The sequence below is a fragment of the Mesocricetus auratus genome, unplaced genomic scaffold, assembly GCF_017639785.1.
Source record: "Mesocricetus auratus isolate SY011 unplaced genomic scaffold, BCM_Maur_2.0 Super-Scaffold_100676, whole genome shotgun sequence".
Taxonomy (NCBI): Eukaryota; Metazoa; Chordata; class Mammalia; order Rodentia; family Cricetidae; genus Mesocricetus; species Mesocricetus auratus.
This window is the reverse complement of record NW_024429266.1, coordinates 109315631-109340527: the sequence shown is the minus strand read 5'-3', so window position 1 is coordinate 109340527 and position 24897 is coordinate 109315631. Positions and strand designations below refer to the sequence as shown.

At 48.6% G+C, this 24897-nt stretch overlaps 1 protein-coding gene across 5 annotated transcripts in view; it reads right to left on the bottom strand.

Annotated features, from left to right (window-relative positions):
* Dpp6 (dipeptidyl peptidase like 6) overlaps positions 1-24897 on the bottom strand; it is an 890647-nt gene that overhangs the window by 161346 nt on the left and 704404 nt on the right. For all 5 annotated transcript variants that reach the window (XM_013123747.3, XM_013123748.3, XM_005084206.4 and 2 more), the window contains exon 7: positions 15862-15943. In XM_013123747.3, the coding sequence (XP_012979201.1) occupies positions 15862-15943 (82 nt within the window). The remainder of the gene's footprint in view (positions 1-15861; positions 15944-24897) is intronic.

The window sequence follows — 24897 nt, the reverse complement described above, 5'->3', positions numbered from 1 at the left end:
TTTTTTCGAGATAGGGTTTCTCTGTATTGTTTTGGAGGCTATCGGTCCAGCCCAGCCTCGAACTCACAGAGATCCGCCTGCCTCTGCCTCCCGAGTGCTGGGATTAAAGGCATGCGCCACCACCACCCGGCCCATTTTCCAAGTATTTTTAAAGGAACTGAATAAGGTTATTGCAATTTGTATGTGTGAGGTGCATGTGTGTTAGAAAAATGCATGCATGCATACATGTATATGGAGTGCCAGAGACAGCCACGATCCTTGCCAAACATGTTTGGGGAACTAGCAGTAGATAGTTTCACATCTATCATAAAGCTATGATAATTAAGAATGTGTGATTTTGTTACCACTACAGTGTAGTAGGCTACAACAGTCTGTCCTCATGCCCCCTCTAGCTGTTGAAAGGCGGAGGCAGCTCCGAAGAACAGGGAAGGAGACCAATGGTTCTGTCAATCAAGTACTTTCTCCTATGGAGAAGGAAAGTGAAGGTGCCTCATACCAGATCCCCAAACCAATTTCAGATGAATTAAGGACGTCACTGTGAGAGGTGAAATTATAGAAGTGTTAGAACCCAATAAAGGGGAATCTCAGTTCTCAAGATAGCAAGGGCTTTCATTAAGAAGACATTGAAAACGCAAACCACAAAGAAATGCATTTCATTGAAATGAACATGGCTCACTATCACAGCACATCCATGTGAAGGGAAAGCAGCTACGCCAGTTTATACATCTGTAACTGACAAGGAATTAGAATCCCACATGCACAAAGAAACCATTCACATGCACTCAGAGGTTACCAGCCTCACAAGACAAAAACATGCAGAAAGACAGGAGCGCTGTTCATGGAAGATGTAATACAAACGGGAAATGCGCCAATGGCAAGATGTCCAACCTCACTAGCAATCAAAGATCTGCGAGGCCAGTCTACAGAAACTGGTACACCTATGCTAGGAAGCACCAGTGAAATGTACCCAGCCCAGTGTAACATTTAAAACAAGACAAAAAGAGCTAGATAGATGGCTCAGCAGTAACAGCACTGTTGCAGAGGACCCAGGTTCTGTCCCCAGTACCAAAATGATGGCTTAAAGGTGTCCATAACTCAAATTCCAGAGGATCATACGCCCTTCTCTGACCCCCAGTACATAATATATACATACATACATTCACAAATAAAGATAAATACGTCTTTAAAAAACGAAATGTCTTGCACACCCACAAGCAGGAAAAGGGTATAATGACTGCCACACAGCATCGAAATCCAGTCATGACAGCTATACATACACACGCTCATGAACACTACATGCGAACCTGAACGCAAACACAGAGCCACAAGGCGACAGTCACAACAAGCTAAAAGCACACATGGTAGATTAAATAGAAACAGGTAGTGGAGTATTTTCATAAAGTTGGAACATTCTGGGACAGTGTGGTGCGTGCGGTGGAGGAGGGGACCTAACAGGTGATGACGCAAGCCCTGAAGAACCTTGGTAATGTTCTTATTCCGTGCTGAGTGCTGGAGACAAGAGCACCCAGATGACCCGCCTTCATTTATAAGATAATTCAGCAACATATAAAGTACACCTGAAAATCAGATCAGTGACATATGAAGAAGTTTCTAAAAAATGGGAGGCCATCTCCGGGAAGAGACAGGGCTCCCACGCCATGCAGGGTGAACATGCCCCACGCATGTTCTGATCTGATGACCCTTCTCTTCAAGAAGAAAGACTTGATTCCATTTGGGGTTCAGTTGTGGGTTCAGCACACTTCTGCAACCTGCAAAGATGTCAGCCAGGTCGATGCTTCACCTACTTTTAGAATGCCCAGGGTATGGGAAAATAAGGGCATCCAACTAGTGACAGCAGAGGCCATTCTAGGAGGTATCTGGTTCTGTGCGTTGTAGATGGCCTCGGTGGACTTGAATACAGATGTCAGTATCCACAGTAATAATCTTTATGTCTGCAGAACAAGATTTCTAGACATCAAGTCAGTTGACCTTGAGTGAGGTGGTGGACTCAGAGGGTAAGGTGTGGGTGGCTTTACCCGGGCTGCTGCTCCAGCACCATCACTCTGTGGCTACGGGGACATTCATCTGTTTGATGAACATGTTTTATCAGTGCAAAGTAGAGGTTTTGTGTGCAAAAGAGAAACTATATGGAAGACACCTTATGTAATGACCAAGACATTAGAGACCTGAAATAAAAGACCACTGCAGCAGGTACTAGATCTTACCCTACCCAGAACACAGGGCTAACCCAATGACTCACACTCACTGCTTCTACCAGAGCAGACTGTTGTTTGGTACTTCATTATATGTTCTACTGGAGGAAAAAGCCACACTAAAATGATTAATATTGCATAGCTGTAATTCATTATTCAGGTTTGGAAGGAAAAAGAAGCACATTTGTAAATTCCCGATCTTAGGATTGCCCTGCCTAAGTGGTATGAGAAGGACCCACGGCTGGTGACTGTCCTAAGTGCCTGTGGATGTAAGGAACTCAATGCGTCTCAGAAGCAGCAGATTCCCTCGGGATGTTTGGACTGGCAATTTCAAACAGAACACACACTCTTGTCAGTGGCCTAGAGGCTCAAAACACACTCTTATGTGTCATATGTTTTGTCATGGCCCTGGGGTCATGACTCAGAAGCACTGGGGTTTATTGAAGAGGACACTCGGGTCTGGTTCTGTGCAGACATTCATACACGGATGTTCAAGGTGACCTTGGGCCAGAGGCGTTTGGGGAACTTGAACAGATCTGGAGGCACACACTTCTTGGTTCCAGTCAAGCAGACCTCTGGGCACTTGGCCATGGTGAGAGCACATATGCGGGCCGTGGTGACCTTGAAGGACAGTCTCAGCTGTGTCCAGCCACCGGGCCTTTTGTTTTAGGAAGTGTGCAAGGCTGATGAACACTTGGCTAGGAGAATTAGGTTAATGGAAGGAAGGATTTATGAGCTCAACCGTTTTACCAGGAAACTGCAAACACCTCAGTATGTTTCCCTACCACAGGACATAAGAGGTAGCTGAATTGATGCTGACCAGCTTCGTGCTGAGATCACAGACTCAAACACGACCCTGCTAGGACCGTGGACAATGCAAGAATGAGGGGTTTCTGTTGCTTTCGTCAGCTTGGAAGAGATAAGCCACTTTTCCACCACCCGATTTGTTCTTTTGTTATCCTGAGCCTTTGGTTAAGGAGCTGTCAGAGGGAACCGATTCTGCAATGTGGGAACACGCAGGGAACTCAGAAGGCAGAATTCACCGAACAAACCCCATTGTGGACTCCGGTCTCTGGTGGTTAGTTGAAGCAGAGGGAGGTGACTTCAGAGGACATTCTAATATGACACAACTTCCGTTAGCAATCACATCTAGCTAACTTTACAAAAGTGTGAGTTTGTATGGCTGTGGAAAAGTCAGCTTAATTAAATAAATACACTTGCCCGCGTATGCATTTGCCAGTTCTTGGCATTCGGCTGAGTCTGACCTCGGACATGACAGTATGGGTAATGGTGACTTGCTGATTTTTAGGGAGGAGAAGTTATGACGTAACTTATGGATTAAGATGAAAGGTGAGATAATTGTCTCAGAAAAGAAAATGAGCTTAAAGGAAGGGGTAGTTGCATTTTTGCCTTAGGTAATTAGCATGCCTTAGCTGTGGCATCCTTCAGCCTCTACGCTTACTGGCAGCCATCTTTGCGGCAAGGGTTGAGAAGTGTCCGCGATATGGAGAAGGCAGTTCTTTGAAGGTGCTTAACGTCTGACGGGGAAGAAAAACGAGCAGTCGGAAGAGCAGAAGGTGGGGCAGGTATGTTGATAAAGGCTATGGTCCACCATAGCAGAGAGCAGCAGCAGCCCCGATTCTGGGAGGCTGACGTCACCACTGAAGGACGCCAGCAGTGCCCTGAACTGTAGGAACAATAGATGAGAGCGCTTGAGGAGAGAAGGTGTGGGGTGTGGGGAGCTGCGTACTGCTCATCACCAGTGGGACCCAGCCTGGGAGGGAAGGTCAGCTGGGGAGGTCAGAGAGCAGCTGGGGGCGAGGATGAGGCTGGTGCAGCCTGCTGAGGAGTCTGGGCTGTGCCCTACAGGTGGTGTCTAGTAATAGAAGTGTTATGTATGGAAGCATCACTGTGACCAAGGCTTCAATTTAAAGCACAGAGAAGTATGGAATGCAATTCACAACTTGACTACTGCAAAGTGGACTGACCCTGGAAACTAAAATGAGATATCAACTGTGCATGACCAGAGAAGCCATGATGGTAAAAAACAAAAGCATTCAGAGAAGTAATTAGGTTTACAACTCAAAGAGCAAACAAAATAACATCATCAGTGTCTTCATTTGCTGACCATTCTATAGAGTGGAAATAGTAGAACTAAATTCACATTAAAACCCCTGCATTCTCAAAGAAATAAAACTTGTTCTGCCATTAAAAGGTCTCCTTGGCTATCTATGCTTGGAACTCTCACTGTTATAGGAAAAATAAGATGCCCATGCCTCCCGTGAGCCTCATGGACTGTAAGAAACACCATGTCATGGAGCAGAGACATGGGGCCCTTCAAAAGCATGGCTGTCTTTCAGTGTTTATGCAGGTTTCTGAAAAAATGTTTCTCTCTCTCTCTCTCTCTCTCTCTCTCTCTCTCTCTGTGTGTGTGTGTGTGTGTGTGTGTATGTTTGTGCATGTGGGTGCAGTATCTTCAGAGGCCAAAAAAGGATGTCAAATCTACAGACCATTGCAGTCCACCTAACACAAGTGCAGGAAACAAACTCAGGTCTTCTGAAAGAGCAGCATATGCTCTTAACCACGGAGGCATCAGTCTGATCCCATGATTGACTTAACCAGCTGACTTAGCAGTGTGGCTGAGGAGGAGTCCTGTGACAATCCATTTTGACAAAAAGACTTGGGTAGATGACAAAGACTTCCTAAGTTCTCAGGGGCCTGGAAGTGCACCAAACATTGCAGGTGTGAGTCAAATCCTGAGGGAATGTATATTATTGATACTGGCTTAGCTATGTCAAGAACCAACATCCCAGGTCTAGAAGAGTGGCAAGTCCTTCCCTGGATGAGGCTCTGAGGGATGGCAAAGCCTGCCTCAGGTCCAGGTGAGAATGTGGATAGTGTGCAGAAAATGTCTTCCATAGCTTTCTCCCTAGGAAGTTTGTGGCCTGAAGACTGCTTCTTCCCTCACAGAGTCCCCCACAGAGACTCCTCCCCCACAGTCTCCTCCCCCATAGTCTCCTCCCCCATAGTCTCCTCCCCCACAGAGACTCCTCCCTCACAGAGACTGCTTCTCCACAGAGACTGCTCCCTCACAGAGACTGCTTTCCCACAGAGACTTTCCCCCCTAGAGACTCCTCCCTCACAGAGACTCCTCCCTCACAGAAACTGCTCCCTCACAGAGACTGCTCCCCCACAGAGACTGCTCCCCCCCAGGCTGCTTTCCCACAGAGACTTTCCCCCCTAGAGACTCCTCCCTCACAGAGACTCCTCCCTCACAGAGACCCCTCCCCCACAGACTCCTCCCCCACAGAGACTGCTCCCCCACAGAGACTCCTCCCCCACAGAGACTGCTCCCCCACAGACTCCTCCCTTACAGAGACTCCTTTCCCACAGAGACTGCTCCCTGGTAGAGACTGCTCCCTCACAGAGACTGCTTTCCCACAGAGACTGCTCCCTCACAGAGACTGCTTTCCCACAGAGACTGCTCCCCCACAGAGACTCCTCCCCCACAGAGACTGCTCCCTCACAGAGACTGCTCCCCCACAGAGACTGCTTTCCCACAGAGACTGCTTTCCCACAGAGACTGCTCCCTCACAGAGACTGCTTTCCCACAGAGACTGCTTTCCCACAGAGACTGCTCCCTCACAGAGACTCCTCCCCCACAGAGACTGCTCCCTCACAGAGACTGCTTTCCCACAGAGACTGCTCCCTCACAGAGACTGCTTTCCCACAGAGACTGCTCCCCCACAGAGACTGCTCCCTCACAGAGACTGCTTTCCCACAGAGACTGCTCCCCCACAGAGACTCCTCCCCCACAGAGACTGCTCCCTCACAGAGACTGCTTTCCCACAGAGACTGCTCCCCCACAGAGACTGCTCCCTCACAGAGACTCCTCCCCCACAGAGACTGCTCCCCCACAGAGACTCCTCCCTCACAGAGACTCCTCCCCCACAGAGACTGCTCCCTCACAGAGACTGCTCCCTCACAGAGACTCCTCCCCCACAGAGACTGCTCCCCCACAGACACTGCTCCCTCACAGAGACTGCTTTCCCACAGAGACTGCTTTTCCACAGAGACTGCTCCCCAGTAGAGACTCCTCTCCTACAGTCAGTTCTTCATTCTCTTTGATCACCCCAATTAGGTCAGTCCTGGAGCGATACAGTTGCTGCTAATATTCCCCATTCTGACTCATGCCCACCCTCTCTCTGTCTGACAGTGTAAAGGTTGCCCGCAGGACATCGCCTCACAGGCGGTTAGCATGGGTGTCAGTGGAGGACATGGATTCCTAAGGTGTGGCTCTTTCATTTCCAGTGACATTAGGAACAAGTCTTCTCTCATGCCTTGAGATAAAGTGGAGCTGAGCTGCTCTGGGAATCCAACCAGCTCTGACCTTTTGCTCTGTTCAGTTAAGCCCATCCCTGAGAAGTTTCAACAATGACAACTTGCATCTTTGTTTTAAGGTCTTTCATAGCAGAGTAAACATTTCAAGAAAAAAAGAAAAGCCTGGCAGAAGATTCCAGCACCCTTCCTCAGGGTTGCTCACTGTATGAACCACTGAGTTAATTAACCATCAGACAAGTTGTTAAATCTAAAATCTTTTAGGTAATAACATCAAGCTTTTCCAATTTCCATGAATTCTGGAACTTATACCCATAAATTTGACATTTAATTTTACTTTCACTACAGGATATCATTCATTTAGCAAGTATCTGTTGAAAGCCCATCTTCTGCTCCACAACTGAGCAGTGGGCTGTGGAAGCCACAAATGTGAGGGAAAACATCCTTCGTCCTTGAACAGCTCACATTTGATCTGGGAAATAAAGTTATTCGAAAGTGAAAAGTGGAATAATAAAACAAAGAAGCGTATGATTAGGTGCTGCAGTGTGTGGGACTGGTGATCTTCAGCAGCTCGGAGGGAGAAAAGGTCATGATCATTCTCTGTAGAAGAGGAGATGGAGCCATTTTCCAATTATGGAACAATTTGGAGATTTCAAGGGAGAGGTGTTACCTCAGCCCAAGCAGGACAGCTCCTAAGAGTCTTTCCTGCAGCACAGAGCCGTCTCAGCAGCAGGGGCGCAGACAGCAGCCCACTCCAGGCCACAGGAACCATTTCCAGGCCCTTAGCATCTGCATCCTCCCTGGCTGCAGACTCCCTCAATATGTCCTCAAAGGCGATTTTAATTCCTGCCTTGCTATGTTATCTCTGGACTATCCTTGATGCAGAACTCTGGTCCTGCTCCTAACCTCTCTCTGACAGATGATCCTAGCCTAGTATTGCCAAGGCTGATGTGGAAACTGCTCCAAATTTGAATTCTCATGAGAAATACTCCACCATTCCAGCCACAACTGCATCAAAGAAGCTCTGACGAGGATGGGAGCATTCAATGAGATCAGGCCCTGTTTGCAATGCTCACATGCCTTTATTCCTAATTTTCTTTCACTAAGCGAGGGTTCCACTGCCTTGCTGGCCTATTCCTTTTGTACTCCCCCAGCCTTCCCTCCTGCTGCTCTCCTGGCCTCTGGTAATGGCGGTTCTGCTCTGTGCTTCACTGAGGTTAGCCTTTTCAGCTGTGACCTGTGAGTGGGAGCCCTGTGGTTCTTGTCTCTCTGCGCCTTGCTTATTTCATTTAACATAATGCTTCTGCCCTTAACCATGTTGGCACAAATGGCAGGCTTTTATGTTTTCTATTGTGTATACATACATGGTGCATTTTGGTTCCCACTCACTCTCTATAGGCTGGCTTTGGGTTGCAGAGCTACGGTGAACCCGGAGTGTAGATGCTTCTCCAACACACGGGCCACCCAGAGTGTAGATGCTTCTCCAACACACGGGCATCATCCCCGATGGATCCATGCCTGGCAGTGGGAGTGCTGGATCATGTGTGACAACTCTCCGCTCAGTTCTCTGGGGCCACTGTGCTGTTTTTCAAGAGGCTGGATTTACATCCTCACCAGCTCTTGCTACGCTCTGCCGTTTTGATGACAGTCACTTCAGTGCAGAGAGGCGAGACCTCCCTAAGTCTTTCACCTGGTTTCCCTAGTGATTTCTGATACTAAGTGGTTTTTGTGCCCACAGAGACCAGGAGAAGGCATCTGATGCCCTGCAACACCATGTTTGTGCCTGGAACTGGACTTGGGTCCTCCATAAGAACAAGCCAGTGCTCTTAACCATAGAATCATCTCTCCAGCCTTTAAACATTTTCTTTTTCTTTTTCTTTTTCTTTTTTTTTTTGGTTTTTACGAGACAGGGTTTCTCTGTATTGTTTTGGAGGCTATTGGTCCAGCCTGGCCTCGAACGCACAAAGATCCGCCTGCCTCTGCCTCCCGAGTGCTGGGATTAAAGGCGTGTGCCACCACCGCCCGGCTACATTTTCTTTTTCATATACCAGTGGACCATGGGGGTCAATCAAGGCCCATTACCTGTTTTAAATCAGATTATTTATATTTTTACTATTGAACTCCTTATCTGTTCTGGACATTAACCCCCTTTTGGATGTATAATTTGGAAGTATTTTCTCCCATGCTGGAGATTGTATCTACCAATCATAACTTTCAATGTGTGTGTGATAACTCTTTTCAGTCATGATTAGGATTAGGGTCAGGGTCAGTGTCAGGGTCAGGTTCAGGGTCAGGGTTAACATTAGGGTTATAGTCAGGGATAATAGTAGGGTTGAGGTCAGGATTAAGAATAGGGTTAGGGTTAAGTTTAGGATTAGGGCTAGAGTTCAATTAGGATTAGCACTTGGTAAACACTGGATTCTCCAGCTGTTAGGAATTGTGTGGATGGCAGTGCTGTGGCCGTGCTTACGTGCTTAGCATGGCTTTCCCCGAGAAAGGAGTGTCCCATCAGCACAAGTGCGCTTTGAGTTTCTTAGATTCTTCTATTGTTATGGGATGACAGAGGTTAAAATCTGCACATTTTCCATTTCCTCTACAATCTCACAGTTATAAATTTGCTTTTTATCTTTTAATCCTTTCCAAGAGGTGGTCAGTAATAAGAGTGGGTTCCCTGAATCTTCAATAATTGAGTCTCAACTCCCCCATTTCCTTAACCGTGATCCTGGCAGGGGCTCCTCTATCCATTCAGGCCAATCGCCAAGAACTTGCCTTATTTACTTGAATGCAAGTGGATATTAAAGTGATTTGGCCCCATATAGCTGCAAAGTATGACAGACGTGTTGCATTTGAAGGGAACCCTTGGTAATGCTCATTAATCACTTGCTAAGCCGCCTCCACCCTTATTTGAGAACACAGAAGGCAAGTTCCATGCCTGCAATATTAATTTCTTGGCTACTTTCATGGATTCAGGGCCAATGATGAATGTTTTTACAATGAATACCAAATTAACCCAAGCTGATTAGCGTTCATAAGTTATTAATGTGATGTCACTTTGGTCTGGTCTTCTCTACACACACAGTGTTTCATTAACTACTTTCTTCTTGCTGGAAAGATCAATCTTGCTCTCATCACTGCGTTTGTCAGCTTCAGTACAATGCTCCCTGCCCCTTGTTAGCACAGGCAGGCCCCAGTGGGTGACATTGCCCTTGGGAAGTTGCAACCTGGGCAGGGACCCTCCATTACTCAGCTTCTTGTCCAGTGAGGACATCAATCTGAAGATACTTTTGGGGGCTACCTGGGGCTTGGTGTGCTGGCTCACAGGGAGTAGGTGGTATGGCTGGGTGATACGGGTAGTGTAGCTCTTGGGGGCTGACTGGCATGGTTTTCTGGGGGTTCGGTGACATGGATCTTTAGATATTGGGTGGCATGACTATTGGGTACCGGGAGACATAGCTATAGGAACAGGAGCATCATTGTCACATGACGATATCTTCTTAGATACCAACTTATGGGGAGCTAAAGACCTAAAGGAAGCCAAATTGATATCATGCTTCCTGAACCTCAACCTTGCTCCCCAGAGCTAGAGAAGGGCAGGGAAGTGCAGCCTGGGAGAGTCACCTACAATTCACTAGTGTGTCACTGAGCCCACTGGACACCCAAAGAAGCAATTCTTCAAGGAAGCTGCCTCCCCCTCCAGACACCAAACTTGTTAACACACACGTTGCTTCCTTCCCTTTCTATGTCTCCTTAATGTTTCAGCGACAAGGCAACCACAATTTGTTGGGTTCATTCTTTACCCTACAATGACTTTAAATAAAGAACTTAGTAAGTGCAGTGACTCCACCCACTGTCAAGAGAACTCAGGTACTGTGGATAGAAATGACAGTAGGGAAAGGCTGGGGACCATTTCCAGGGGAGGAATCTGAGGCTCTTGGGGGGAAGTTGGCATCTTAAAGTCACACTGTCACCTAAGTGCCAGAACCAACACCCGAACTTGTACTTTCTACTCTAAAGTTCTTCTTTGCAGTGATTTTTGCAAAATCATAACCAACAAGATAGTTTTCTTTTCCCCCAAGCCTCTGGTTTAGCTACGCCAACAGTGCAAGACTGAGAGGTAGTCTGTGATAAACTCTTGGAATTCCTGATGGGCCTTCTGGATTCAAAAGCCACCTTCTTCCTGGTTCCTGGTGTTTCCCTCCTGCCTGCCCTTGACATGGGTATGAGTTCATTAAAGAATAACAGAAGTGTGCACACAGCCAGGGCTGGCCTCCACTGGCAGCTAGCTGGCCAGCCACGGTGGCCATCAGCCACAGCAGCCATTCCCCAGAGTTTTAGCGGACAGGAGAACACTTGGGAACAGGGCACATCTCTGCCTTAGCACCCTGCCAAGAGAGCTGCTGTCCTAACCCTTCAAAACCACAAACTGATCTGAGGGATGATCCCGACTCCCTGAGCTCATGGCCAGGAAACCATTTTAAGGTCTAAACAGCCATGTAACCCTTGGACTGCTTCATCATCAAGTCTGGCTTAAATCCCCTGACTTCTTAGCTGTGTCCCGTTTTAGGACAGTCACCTGATGCCTCGAATGCGGCCTCTTGTGGCAGTGGAGGTTAAGAGCAAGCATCCTCCTCTTCTCAGACGGAAGCAAGACCTTTGTGTTTCTTCCTGGGACACCCCTGCTCCCACGTGCTGTGCTCCTGCTCCTTGGGGTGTGCAGCCTTGGAGCCCGCTCCCACCACCCACAGGCCTCCTGGCCAACTCCACTGGTCGTCTTCATTTTTCATGCCCTGAGCTATTGAAGATTTCCCAGGGGCCTCATTAATCGCTCTCCTCAAAGCTGCTCATTTATCACTGCCGAGGTGGCAAGCCAACCTGAGAGGAGCCGTCTCTTGGTCTCTGATCTTGAGAGCTCTAGTAGAGTCCAGTCCTGAATCCTCAATTTTGTCTAACACCGTTGTGCACTGTCTCTGCAAAAATTTCCCATAATTCTCCAGTGCCCAGGAAGAAAGCTCCCTCCCACACTCCAGCCCACCCTGACCCTCAGCTACTTTATAGGCATCCCCAAGCTCCTACACTGACCACATCAAGGCAGGAAGCAGCCTGGACTCCAGCGGTGCATCCCAAGAGGAAGAAAACCACACACCAGCCTCCAGCCCGTCTGTTTTTATTAAACGGCTCTAGCAAAAACACAATCTAGGGGAGCTTGAGGCTATTTCTATGCCAGTTTATCTGATCTGTGCAGGGAGCACAGATACAACCTCTCATGTGGGGAGCAGGGCCCTCCAGAGCATCAGAGCTCCCCTGAAAAACCCTGGGTTCCTCACTCAGGCAGGGGTACACGGAAGAACAGACAAGGAAGATGGACCTTGTGAAATTCCACACTTACTGTAACTCTGCCTGGGCACCATAGGGTTCCTGTGAGTCCTGATTAATTTGGCCAAACTCATTCTCCTACATCTTCAGCAACATTTGTTTTTGAAGAACGTGGTTCCCTGCTGTGAGCAACTGCAACACTAACCCAGCAAACAGGAGCTGGTGTTGCAGAAGGAGGGGGCCCTGGGGCAAATGTCCTCCTCTCCTCTCCTCTCCTCTCCCCTCCTCTCCCCTCCCCTCCTCTCCTCTCGTCTCCTCTCCTCTCCTCTCCCCTCCCCTCCCCTCCCCTCCCCTCCTTTCCTCTCCTCTCCTCTCCCCTCCCCTCCCCTCCCCTCCTCCTCTCCTCTCCCCTCCTCTCCTCTCCTCTCCTCTCCCCTCCTCTCCTCTCCTCTCCCCTCCTCTCCTCTCCTCTCCCCTCCTCTCCTCTCCTCTCCTCTCCTCTCCCCTCCCCTCCTCTCCTCTCCCTCCCCTCCCCTCCCCTCCTCTCCCCTCCCCTCGTCTCCTCTCCTCTCCTCTCCTCCCCTCCCCTCCTCTCCTCTCCTCTCCTCCTCTCCTCCCCTCCCCTCCTCTCCTCTCCCCTCCCCTCGTCTCCTCTCCCCTCCTCTCCTCTCCTCCCCTCCCCTCCTCTCCTCTCCTCTCCTCCTCTCCTCCCCTCCCTCCTCTCCCCTCCCCTCCCCTCCCCTCCCCTCCTCTCCCTCCCCTCCCCTCCCCCTCCCCTCCCCTCCCCTCCTCTTCTCCCCTCCCCTCCCCTCCCCTCCCCTCCTCTCCCCTCCCCTCCCCTCCCCTCTCCCCCTCCCCTCCCCTCTCCCCCTCCCCTCCCTTCCCCTCCCCTCCCCTCCCCTCCCCTCTCCCCTTCCCTCCATTCTCCTCCCCTCCCCTTCCTCTCTTTTTCTTCCCCATACCTAAGATAGGTTTCACACTATAGCCCAAGCTGGGCTGGAGTTTATTTGTAGCTCAGGCTGGCTTCTGTAATCCTTCTGCCTCAGCCTTCTGCCTTCCTGAATGCTAGGATTATAGGTGTGAGCTACCCTGCCTGGCTTCTCCCTGTGTTGTGAAGGGGCACAAGACCCTGGCCATCCATGCATTGTACTCATTCTGGACCACAGAATGTAAAAGTCCAGTACAGCTGACTCCAAGTCAGCTGTCAACCAGAGGCACACGGAGTATAGGTTGGGATGAGCAGAAAGACTGTCCATATTCCTGTGAGTGACAAGGCTCCACGCCACAGGCACAGCTCAGAGACCTGAATGGCGGGGTTGTGTGGTTCTTGGTGGAGCTGACTGCAGCTGTGTTCTCTGTTCCCCAAGGGGATTCAGTCACTGCAGCATGACTCACCATCATTAGAGCAGAGTTACTGCAGGGAGCAATATTTACCTTTCAAAATAAAACGGCGAGGAGGGATTTGTTGCCTGTCACTTAATAGATTAATGTTCACAAGGCTCCTATTACAGCTTTCCTTTGCAGACACATAGCTCAGGGACTGACTGTGCTCAGGGTGGTAGCCCTGGGGGAAGGAGTCTCTCAGGCATGACACATAGTGGGTCAGGATAACCCTCTGGTTTGTACATTGTATCATAACATGACAACACATGTTCATTTCTACATTGCCTACAGCTGTGGTTGTGTTAAACAGTAAGAAGGAGCAGAAACCACAAGGCCTGCACGGCCCCAAGAATTATAGGACTTCTCTGATTTCTACCATACAGAACTCCTTCCCCACTATGGGTAACACTGCTTCTTAGAGTCAGTACACAGACCTACAGTAAGAGTTTCTGAATTAACATAAGTTTAACTCAAGGATTCAATGAGCCTGTTGGTTCACGGCACTAAACCAAATGTCAGCAATGAATACTTAACTGGACACCACCGAGTTCTTTGAAACAGAAAGAGAGTACGATTTCCCTCACTGTGAGTGCTGAACACACAGTCCTAGATCCCAGCTAGTTACTACCTCCTGATTATGCTATGTTTAACGCTTAGGACCACACACATAGACTAATGAGATAATTAAGCAACTCATTTATGCATTCAGTTTTTCCAACACCAGTAAATTCTTACTGAGCACCAGGAGCTCTTTGCTTTATGTTTTTATACTCAGACGCTGAGGAGAGACCCACCTGCACCCTACATGGCATTGTGTGTGACAAAAGAAATTCCCCACAGTGAAGTGTGAGACCTTACAGAGGGTTCCAGACAGTGCATCTGCACTGGAGAAGTCACATCAGGGAAGCTGTCGCAGTCAGGTTGACGCCTGGTCTTTTGCTGTTGTTAGTCATGCTTTAAGGGACCTCTGTCAAACAAGGCTGTTTTGTCATCCTCTGTCTTCACTCCTGTGCAATGGCTTTGGACAGGGGAAGGGCTGACCTAGTGAGAAGCTGCAAGAGTCATGTACAGACTCATCTTCCTCCAAATGCTGCTGGATGGGATTCTAGAGAGCGGGCCCTGTCTCCTCCATGGTCAGAGGAGACAGCAGGTGCATGTCCAGAGGCTTGTTGCTCACCATGGCTTGAGAAGGAGCAGGTGGCATGCCAGGCACACAGAGACCTTGGCAAGAAACCAGGTACTGGTGTCCTTTCCCCAGCAACAGAAGAGAGACCACTCTGCTAAGATGCCGCCTCTCAGTTTCCTCCCCCACTGCTGTGGCTGGGTCTGGGTGCCAGCCTGGGCACACTGGGCTCTTGACCAACCGGTAGTTAGTGTAGTGGTCACTTCTGCTGAAACTTTAAATTTTTTATAAGTAAACTCGTTTTTGAAGATTTTATTTGTGTGTGTGTGTGTGTGTGCCACGTGTGTAGGTGCCTGTGGAGACCAGAAGAGGGTGTCAGGTTCCCCCTCCCCCTCAAGCTGGAGTTACTATCAGGTGTGAGCTGCCTGACATGGGTGCTAGGAACCATGTCTTCTGGAAGAGCAGCAGCAGGTACTCTTAGCTGCTGAGCCATCCCCTCAGCCACACTGATCAGCAAGCCTTCAAAGATGCAGGCGCCAGAACGCTCTGCCGGCTCCAGGACAAAGTCGCAGGTGCTTTCTGCGACTGTACTAAGGGATTGTCACCCCTCCACCTTGGGCACCCCTCTCAGTGGCTCTTCCAAATGCTACATTGATTTTGCCAGTTAGGACCACTTGAGGGATTGACAGGATTCTTCTGGGGCCCAACATTTTTTGCTTTTTGTGAATCAGCTCAAGATAAAGGAAGTGAGGGGCAGCCAAGATGACAGTTCTCTTCCTGGTGTTTCTGCTTCCTCATGAGCCGATGAAGGGGCCAGATACCCATGGAGAGAAATTTTTGAAGCCCTGAGCCCAGAGGAACTCACTCCTGGTTAAGCTGTTTTCCAAAATGCTTTGTCACAGTGAGGGAACCCTGGTTCCAATGTGCTCAGGAGTGGTAGGTGTGCTTGTCTGTACACACGCATGGGGTCAGAGGTGTAAGGGGAGTGGGAGGTGTTCTTGTCTGTACACACACATTGGGGTCAGAGGTGTAAGGGGAGTGGTAGGTGTGCTTGTCTGTACACACACATTGGGGTCAGAAGTGAGGTTACGTGTCTTTTTTTTTTTTGAGACAGGGTCTCTTGCTGAACCCAGAGCACTCCATTTCATCTAGACTGGCTAGCCCTGAAGTCCCCATTCTCTGCCTTCTTCCATGCCCAGTGTCAGGATGATTGGCTTTTTCCCAGGTGTGGCAATCCAAACTTGATCCTCATTTTTGCATGGCAAGTACCTTACACACTGAGCCATCTCCCCACCCCACTGTGGTCCATTTCTTTTTTTTTTAAATGAGAATTCTTTATCTGAAAAGAAACAATGATTTTATATAATCAGATACTTTGTTACACTTACCTAAAACTTAATTACACACATCAGATGTGTTCCCTGATGAACAGTTTAGAAAACATAAACTTAGTAAAAATCAAAATAGGGCTGCCGAACCCGGCTTGCTTACCAGCTGCTGGCCTTTCGGGCCCCACCCCGCATACTGGAGCTTTGCATTGCTGACTTCTGGGGGGTCCAGACTCTGAGGGTCCCTGAGGAAACAGACAGACAGAAACAAAGCACAACGTTGGGAACCAAGAATATATTGTGCTCCCACTTATCCCCGGATGGAGCCTCTCTCTTTCCCTGTCTCTTAGATATTGAACAATACGTCCCACTCAGCCTACACAGGCTTTCTGCAGATGTGCATAATTTATGTGAAGCTGAGACGCGTCCACTGCTACTTAATCCAAATGGTAAATATTCATCAGGAGAAAACATGAAGAGAACTATATAGATCAATTTTTAAAATGTCCAGGGTAGTTAAAATTAAACGAAACCCACAGCCAAGCAGCAATAAATCCCACACCCGATGTCTTCATCGTTGGATCTCCTCGCAGATAATTCTTTTCTAAGTATGAAGCCAGGTCATCCTGACCTTCAAAAGCCAGTGGCCTTGGGATAAATTCTATTCTCTCATAGGTAAGGAGAATGAGAAAGGGGGAGGACTCGGGAGAGGGAGAGAGGGATAAGAACTGAAAGATGCTTTTCCTATTCAACATTTCTTACATTTTCCATTCCTTTTTATTTTGGGTACTTTCCAGTTGTGTCTACATGGGAGCCAGCTTGTAGATATACACACATGTAAAGTGAGCATGTATGTGTACGTGCTCAGGTGCATATGCATGCATGCATGTGCATGTGGGAGCCGAAGGCTGGTGTTGGCTGTCTTTCTCAGTCTCCAGCCTGAATCTTGTCAATATGGCTAGCCTGGCTGGCCTTTAACCTCTAGGGATCCTGCAATCCCAGTGCTGGGATCACAGGTAGGTGCCATTAGTTTTTCCATGGGTGCCGTGTATACAGATTCCTTATGCTTTCATAGCAGCGTTTCACTGACTGAGCCGTCTTCCAAGCCCCATATTTTTCATTCTTAATTTACAGAGATGGAAAATACCTTGGCAAATACTGTCTATATATTCAAATGCCTTAATAAATAAAAGCCTCAGTAAAGCACCATGAAAACTCCACAGGTAGAAAGAAGAGTCTTCACATTTTTTGAGGGTGTCACCCCACCTGCAGAATGGTATCTACATTCTGAGGGAGCGGGATGACCAGGGGAGCACCTGCCTTGATGTCACAGTTACTACACTGAAGACAGAGCCATGAAAGTGTTTGCTCATGAATAAAGAGAGAATGGGCGAATTGTCACCTATTCTCTTTGGGAAAGGAAGGCACTGAGTTTTATGGGCTTCACAAAGGGGACGGGATGAGAGAGAAGAAATATGAACTAGGCCTTTAAGTGGTCAGGGCTTCAAACACAAAACATTCTAGAATAATTTGGACAACACCGCAAGAACCAAGGCAGACAAAACAGGAAGAAATAGAGGAGGTTCTAGAAGATGGGGAGGTGAGATCCCCCAGTGCCTCAGGGGAAATGTGAAGACAGGTGAAAAGAAGTCAGATATGGGGGGAGGCAGCTGGGATAATAGTCTTCAGGGAAGTAGATAAGCCAGGAGAGATGGGGGTCTGGATGCTCCAGATCACAGATGGGTTTCTAATAGACTCCAGATTTCCTCCACTCCTGCGCGTGCGTGTGTGTGTGTGTGTGTGTGTGTGTGTGTGTGTGTGTGTGTGTGTGTGTGAGCCTGCAGAATCCCGTGGAGTTGCAGTCACTAGTAGCTGTGAGCTTCCCTCGACGGGTGCTGAGAGCCATACTCTAGTTCCCTGAAGAGGAGCCTGTGCTCTTAACTGCTTCCACTGCTCCAGCATCACTCCAGCCCAGAGAGCAGGTTTATGTGGTATACCATTATAAGAGAGGCGACAGGAGGTGATGGGTATGCTAGTGAGCTTGAGTCTGTAGTGTACCCACAAATCAAAAAACCGTCTAAATATCCTCAAATACAAATTTATTGTTTGTTAGTTTAACCCTTCTGTGCCCCCTAAGTACTATGCTATACAGCAAGCATGATGAGGCCATGAAAACGAACTAAGTTTTCCATAAACTACGATGGAGTGATTCATGATGGTTGACAAACCTCAGAAAAGAATTTCAGTCTGCTAGCTGTAATGTCTTACAGGGATTTAAGAACATATACAGGCATGAAACCATTTATGAAAAAGAAGCAAATAAATCTGAAGCCAATCAGGCTGGTGAGCTAGCTACAGGCTTGGGTGGAATGGATGGAAGGAAGTCAGGGGTGAGGGGGAGGGGTATTTCTCGGAGCTCATGCTTTTGAACCAAATCAACTGAGACTCAGGTGTCCCCTCAGGAAGTGGAGGTATGGCCTCCTCATCTAAGAATGGTGTGAAAGCCAAGAGAAATGGTGGGTACTAAGTCAAAGGTACCCGGAAGATACAGGTCTCTCTCCTTTCCTAGCGAGTGAGCCTCTGCATGTCTCATACTCACTTAACTCAACCCAATGACTCTAAGACCCCACCCCCAAATGAGCTGCCTGTTGGGGTTGCAGCCATCCATCCAGGATGTCTTCAAGGGGAGGAAGCCAGGAAGTGGTGGGATTCTATCACTAACAGCACAGAGCTTGAGCCATTAGAGTAACTCAGCCCAAGTACCTTTTCCTCACGTGTGAATCGGGAATATTAATGCTTGCCTTGTGGACAACATCCAGTAATGCACTGCATATGGGCCCAGGCAGCACTGGGCTCCCGCAGCCATGTTCCACAGATGCTAGCCTAATCCTTGATAAACTGACAGGTAATTAATTTGGCCACACATTATAATGCATGTGTGTGTCCTTAGCTTTTCATTTAATTAGTTGGACCAGTGGGTTGAGTACTGATGAAGTGTTATTGTAATGCCTATCTATATTCAAGTTGTTTAAAATGCCCAATCACTTATCAGACATAAAGACATGTATGCTCCCTGGAATTCAGCAGCAAGATCAAATCAGTGACTCCCCAAGGGTGCAGGTGACAGGAAACTGGGCCTAGGGTTACCACCCCACCACCCACACTTGCTATGGTGAAGTAAATCTCTGATTTTTATGCCGGGATCCTATAGCATCAGATTGCTTTACTTTCTAGTTAAAAGAATTCTTCAGGGTGCCCCTCCACTGTGTCTCCTTGCTTAGTGAATATTCTGCCGTTTCTCATCATCTGTCCAGCCCCCTGCATGATGGTGGTCTTTATACAGTCCTGCCCAGCCTTGCAAACACAAGGCTTTCATTGAATCTGCCCCATGCATCTATATGTGGACTACGGAGAACTACTGGAGAGCTGCACGGAACTAGTGTGTGTGTGTGTGTGTGTGCGTGTGTGTGTATGTGTGTGTGTATGTGTGTGTATGTGTGTGTATGTGTGTGAGTGTGTATGTGTGTGTGAGTGTGTATGTGTGTGTATGTGTGTGCGTGTGTGTGTATGTGTGTGTGAGTGTGTATGTGTGTGTGAGTGTGTATGTGTGTGCGTGTGTGTGTATGTGTGTGTGTGTGTGCGTGTGTGTGTGAGTGTGATTCAGTTGGCTGCTGACCATTGTTGTAGCCTTCTGGTGAGTCCTGGATTCTCAGCTTCATTCCACTCTTTGATCTCTCTCTCCTCTGTGTGAGGCAGGCAGATGGCCCAGTGGTCATCTCCAGGAAGAACCTACCACCCTCTGTGTGTGCTGAGGGCTGGGTGCTGCACCCAAAGCAGGGCTCCTCTCTGCTGAGCAGGGGGCAGAACCACAAGGGCAGATCCACCTGCATCTGAGGTTGCCCAGTGCCAAGTCCTGCGTCTCGCCTCCATCCCTTGGTGGCTGAGACACTAATGATATGACCTGGAGACTCCTCCTCAGCCTTCCGGTCCCGCCTTGTGCTCTGCAGGTGACATCCCCGAACCCTCTGTCTTCTCACCCTCAGCATATTGAAGACCCCACTGGCTTTCCAGGGCAGCACACCTTCTCAAGACACATCGGTCCCAGCATCAGGACAGCAACCTCTTTTTGTCTGAAGAATGCATCAAGCTCCAAGCCAGGACTATTTTCCTTTGCATTTTGCATCTGGGAAAACTTTATTATTACTGTGATTTAAATCATTCTAAGTGCTCATGAGAACTGACAATAATGTGCCCACATTATTAATATCTTGTCTACATTTTTACATTTGTCATTATCAATTTATGCTACCTCTCACTGAATTCCATGGCTGACTCCAGGCCTTGTTGGCTACTGTGTGTGTCCTGTGGGTTTAGACAAATGTGTTCTGCCTCACAGCACTGTGTCAGCATCACAGGGAGTTTTGCTGCATGTTCCAGATGCTCTTGCTTTCCTACAGCTGTGTTCTCAGCTCCTAGTTCTAGAAGGTCCCACATCTGCAGTCTCTTCAGACTGGCCTCTGTTTTGAAGATGATGAGCTCAAGCTCTTGGGTTTGGCCTGTTTCCAAGACTAGACTACACTCTCCCTCCCTGCCCTCTCTCTTCTTGGTCCAGGGTCCCTGAACCAACCAGGCAAGACAGTGAATGGAAGCATCTCACCTGTTCAGTACCCACCCACACCTAAGCCTTGCTGTCCTTCTTATCCACACATCTTTTTAACGCCCCTCCCCCATCATGGCTAACTGGGGCTGGGGAGATGGCTGAGTTGGTAAAGTGCCTGCTGCCTAAGTGTGAGGACCTGAGTTCAGATCCCCAGCATCTATGTGAAAGTTGGGTGTGGAGGCACAGGTCTGTGATCGCATCACCAGGCAGGAAGGAACAAGAGGATCTCTAGGACTTGCTGGCTAGCCAGTGAGCTGCAGGTTCAGTGTGAGACTCTAACTAAAAACAATATGGGAGGATATAGGTCTCTTTGTCACACAGTAGACTGCAGCAGTAACCTCTGATGCATACCCAAGGTGTCACATGTGCATCCAACCTGTGGCCTAGGGGCCACATACAGGCAAGGGTAGCTACAGATGCAATCCGACACAGAACTCATAAACTTACTTAAAACATTATGAACATTGATTTATATTGTGTTTTACAACCTGATTTTGTGGTTCTTGAGTATGAATGTTATAGATGACATGACGGCATCATGTCCTAGGGTTAAAATGTTGGGCGTGCCTGTGGTCTCTGCCTTGTACTGGGTTATTCTGAAATTCCCAGTGTGTGAGAGAGAAGGGACTCAAAGGAACCTGCTGATTAATTTGGGGGCTGTCTAGTGCTTTCCCCTTCCCTCCTCCTTGATCTTTCTTTACTCACTTATTCTAAAGAGTGTGTATCAGGCTCAGTGATGAATCATCTCTGCGTAGAGATGGATTGGTGAAAAAAAAACGATCAAGGAAGAATAAAATGATCTGGACTTCACATAGCTCAAAATAACCACAGGATCCATTCTGATTTTGCTTATTTGAGCAATAAACAAAACAGGGCATAAATCATACTGGATTCTGAAGAGTAAATTAGCACCCAGTCAAGTTTGCTCATTTATCTTCCAAAGCTATTTTGAGGGATTGAAAAGCTTCCCCAACAGCAATGGCATTTGGGAGGGAGAAAAACAATTTGCTTTTTTTCCTGGCTCTAAACTTTCATGCCTAAATCATAAAAAAAATCTAGCATTTTCAATGTCAAATACTGAGTTTTCTCAAGTCTTCTCATATGCTGAGCACAGTGGGAGACACAAAAAGATACATGTTCAGACCTAGGTAAGTGCTATACATAGTAGGTGTACACTGATTACAAATGCACAGTAGGTCAGCAAGGGGCAGATCAGCAACCTTCAGTTCCTGAGGGGGTCAAGAATAGGATTCATAATAGTTGAAACCCACTCAGTGTCTGGATAGTCCTGTTGCCCTTTTAATAAATTATGAGTCATTCACTTAAGATGCTGTGTTATGACTCCCATGCCATCAGTACTTCCATGGTGGCCGGCAGCTAAGCCCTGCTAATGCCCCTACCCTCACCCCCATCCCATGCAGGCCATGGGCTCCTATCACTGAAGTGTGATGGGGCAGTTTGGTGGAACTGCTCCTGAGGGACCCCGTGTGCCTCATAGACACGCTGATTGCAAAGCCACATGGAAAGGGCGTCTGCTTGATTGGTCTCTATGTCCCCAGGTCGGTCCACCCTCAATCTACCCTGTTAAAGGAAGAAATGAGACAGGTCAGGGTGGGCCTGGGGGTTGGCTGAACTGTGAAACATTTTGGAGGAGATAAAATGTTCTAAAACAGAGTGAGATAATGATACAAGGCTCTTAAAATACCCACAAACTATCAAGCTGTGTAATTTAGGTCTGTAAATTGAGGGTATGAGAAGGTTGTCTCAAACGAGCTTGTCAAGGGAAGCTAGGAGGGAGAGAGAGGAGGAGAAGGGTGAGAAAGGTCAGGAGGGAAGGAAGCCATGTTCCAGGCGCTTCTTCCGTAGATCTCCAGGTGGTCTTGATTTGACCTCCAGTGCAGAGAAAGCCCTGCCTGAGCTGCCTGGTGCCCACCCTGCTGGAGAGCTGAACAATCAACAAGAGACAGCACAGGCAACCTAAGCACCCCATCCTTGTCTATCCTGTACTCTGGGATCAGCTAAGGCCTGCCAACCCAGGCTCTCTCCTCAAACTCTGTCAGCATGGAGCCAGCACTGGGCAAAATTAACAGGCTAGTTGCAACTTCCTCTCTGCTTGGCCTCCAGCCCCCCTCTCCCAGAGAAAGCCACTCCCTGCTTCAAGTGAGACCCAGAACTCCGCCTTCGCTTTTTCCTGCACAGCAGATTCCTCTCATGGTCTTATTCCTCTCACGGCCTGTTGTCTCAGAAACAGGTCATCCTGTCAGGACGGGTGATGCGGGAGTCTGTCACACGAGGATAAAGCAGCGCTGGACTCATGGTGCCCCGACTGCAACAGGTTGTGCAGCCCTGGCCTGACGGCTTCATCTCTCTGAGAAACTATCTGTTGCTAGAGGACGGGAGGCTCCTTGCTGGCCACTGGGAAACGCACAAGGTTCTTCCGGAGTCAGCGACAGATGTGCCCGCTCTGCTCCTGGCTCTGTGCTCAGGATTCTCAGGGTCCTCGTTCCTCCTATGTAGTGTGACTGAGAATGCTGCAACATAACTGTTGCCATGCCACGACTTGCCCTTTTGGGAAGTTAGGGACAGCAGGTGGCTTAGGTACCCGGACAGCTCCTCTGGGAGCCTGGACCTCCTTCAGATGGAACGAGAGAGATGGCTAGCCTCACATCTACATAATTAAACACGGGTCTCCATTCCTTTAAGGGCTTCTGTGCTAATCCTTCTGCACAGTTCCACTTTGGAACAAATGATTGCACAGCCTGCCCTGAGCTGGACGCAGGAGGAAAGTAGAGAGTTCATTCCAGGGTGGGTCATGAGACCAGACTGGAGCACGTGGGAGACAGGCAGCACATTCCTTTAGGATGCCGCTCACGTGGTCTGCCATCCAAAGAGGCCACGGGCTCTGCTGCCTCCCCATTTGGGGTCATTTTCTTTCAGCCCTTCTCTTTACAGTTCTCTACCAACTCACAGGTGTCTGAGCCAACTTTGGGGACCTGCGTATATTGGCTTTGAGAACAAATTTCCCAAACTCTTCACCCATGGTTTTAGTCTTAGTTAACACAAGCCATGTAAAAGATGTATCGATGCCTGAGAACTGGGCTGGACAATGAGGCAGCTTAGGCTCAGGGGGTCATTTTGACAGAGGAGACTGAGCACTGGCTGCGTGCTCATGGTGAACTCGGGAACACAGGACACAGGCCGAGGCTCCAAGCCTCATGGGACATCTATACGAATGTCTACACAACAGACACGTGTGCAGGTCTACATAATCATGGAGGTGGAGCTTGGACTTCTGTGGGAGGTGCCACCCAGAGCTGCTCCCGTTTGTGAGGACAAAGGAAGACTTTTGATGAATTATTTTAAAATGTGTATACTGTTCTTTTCTATTGAAAGGATACAGTAAGTGATGGTAGATTGGACTGCAGGAAATCCTAGGGAAGCTAGCCCGTGAGATCGTGTGGAGCTTCAAGTAGGGAACTCAACATGAGGAATTAGAAAGCATATCAACAGTGAGCAGTCTAGGAAAACAACATCCCTGGAGCCAAAGCTCCTGAGAGCTCACAGCCTTGGAAGAACTGCCTGTATGACTGCTTCCCCCTCCCCTGACCCCCATCCTGGAGAAGATGATGGGAGGGCTAGCTTATGGGTTTGAATTCTGTGGAGGGGAAACTTCCTTGCATGCTGGAAGATTCTACCACAAATTCTTAGGCGAGTACAGGTCTCCCCTTAATCTGCCTGGACATTCCTTTCCATTTCTAAAGGCAGAGCTGAGGTTGAGCTCACTGGATCAGAGGCTTGCGATCAGACGAGGGCCTGAGACAGTCCTGTTATGGACAGTGTATGTGAGAGAGCCTGGCAAAGCCTTCCAGGACGTGGAGAAAGTCCAGGGCTGCCAAGGGCATGGCGTTGCCACAGACCGCAGCCCGAGAGAGCCGCAGAGGCCAGGGTGCCCCTGTGTCCTGCCTCAGCCCCAGCCCCGCTCTCCTTTATGCTACCCATCAGCAAATTTCTGAGGCCAGAGGCAGAGTCCGGCTGAGATGCAGAGGGACGTGGAGTCCATCCTTACAGATGGGAGCTGAGCTGCATGCAGCAGGGCCAAGCTGGGTGATGCCTGACATGGCAAGTGTCCTTTCCCGACTCACACAGCCCCACTTCTGGTGCGGCTGTAGTCATTAGCAGCCGAAGCTGCTCAGGGATGAGCTTAGCCAGCAGAGGAGGGGAGCCGGGGAAGGGATGGAAAAGAAGAGAGCAGAACCCTACAGGAGCAGAGAGAGCTGATTTAGAGTGAGAGCAGTGAGATCATAGGATGTGACACTGCAGGCTGATGGAGTCCAACACGATAAGGCGTTCAGTTCATCCTCTACCCGCGGGCTTCTCCAGCCATTTTAGGCAGAAAAGTGTAGTAGTGGCACCTAGTACAGTACTAGTACCTAGTGCATCACTAGTATTGTATTTAGTGCACTATTTATACCTAGTGTGGTACTAGTACTTAGGGCAATACCTAGCATAGTATTGGCACTTAGTGGATTACTGGTACTT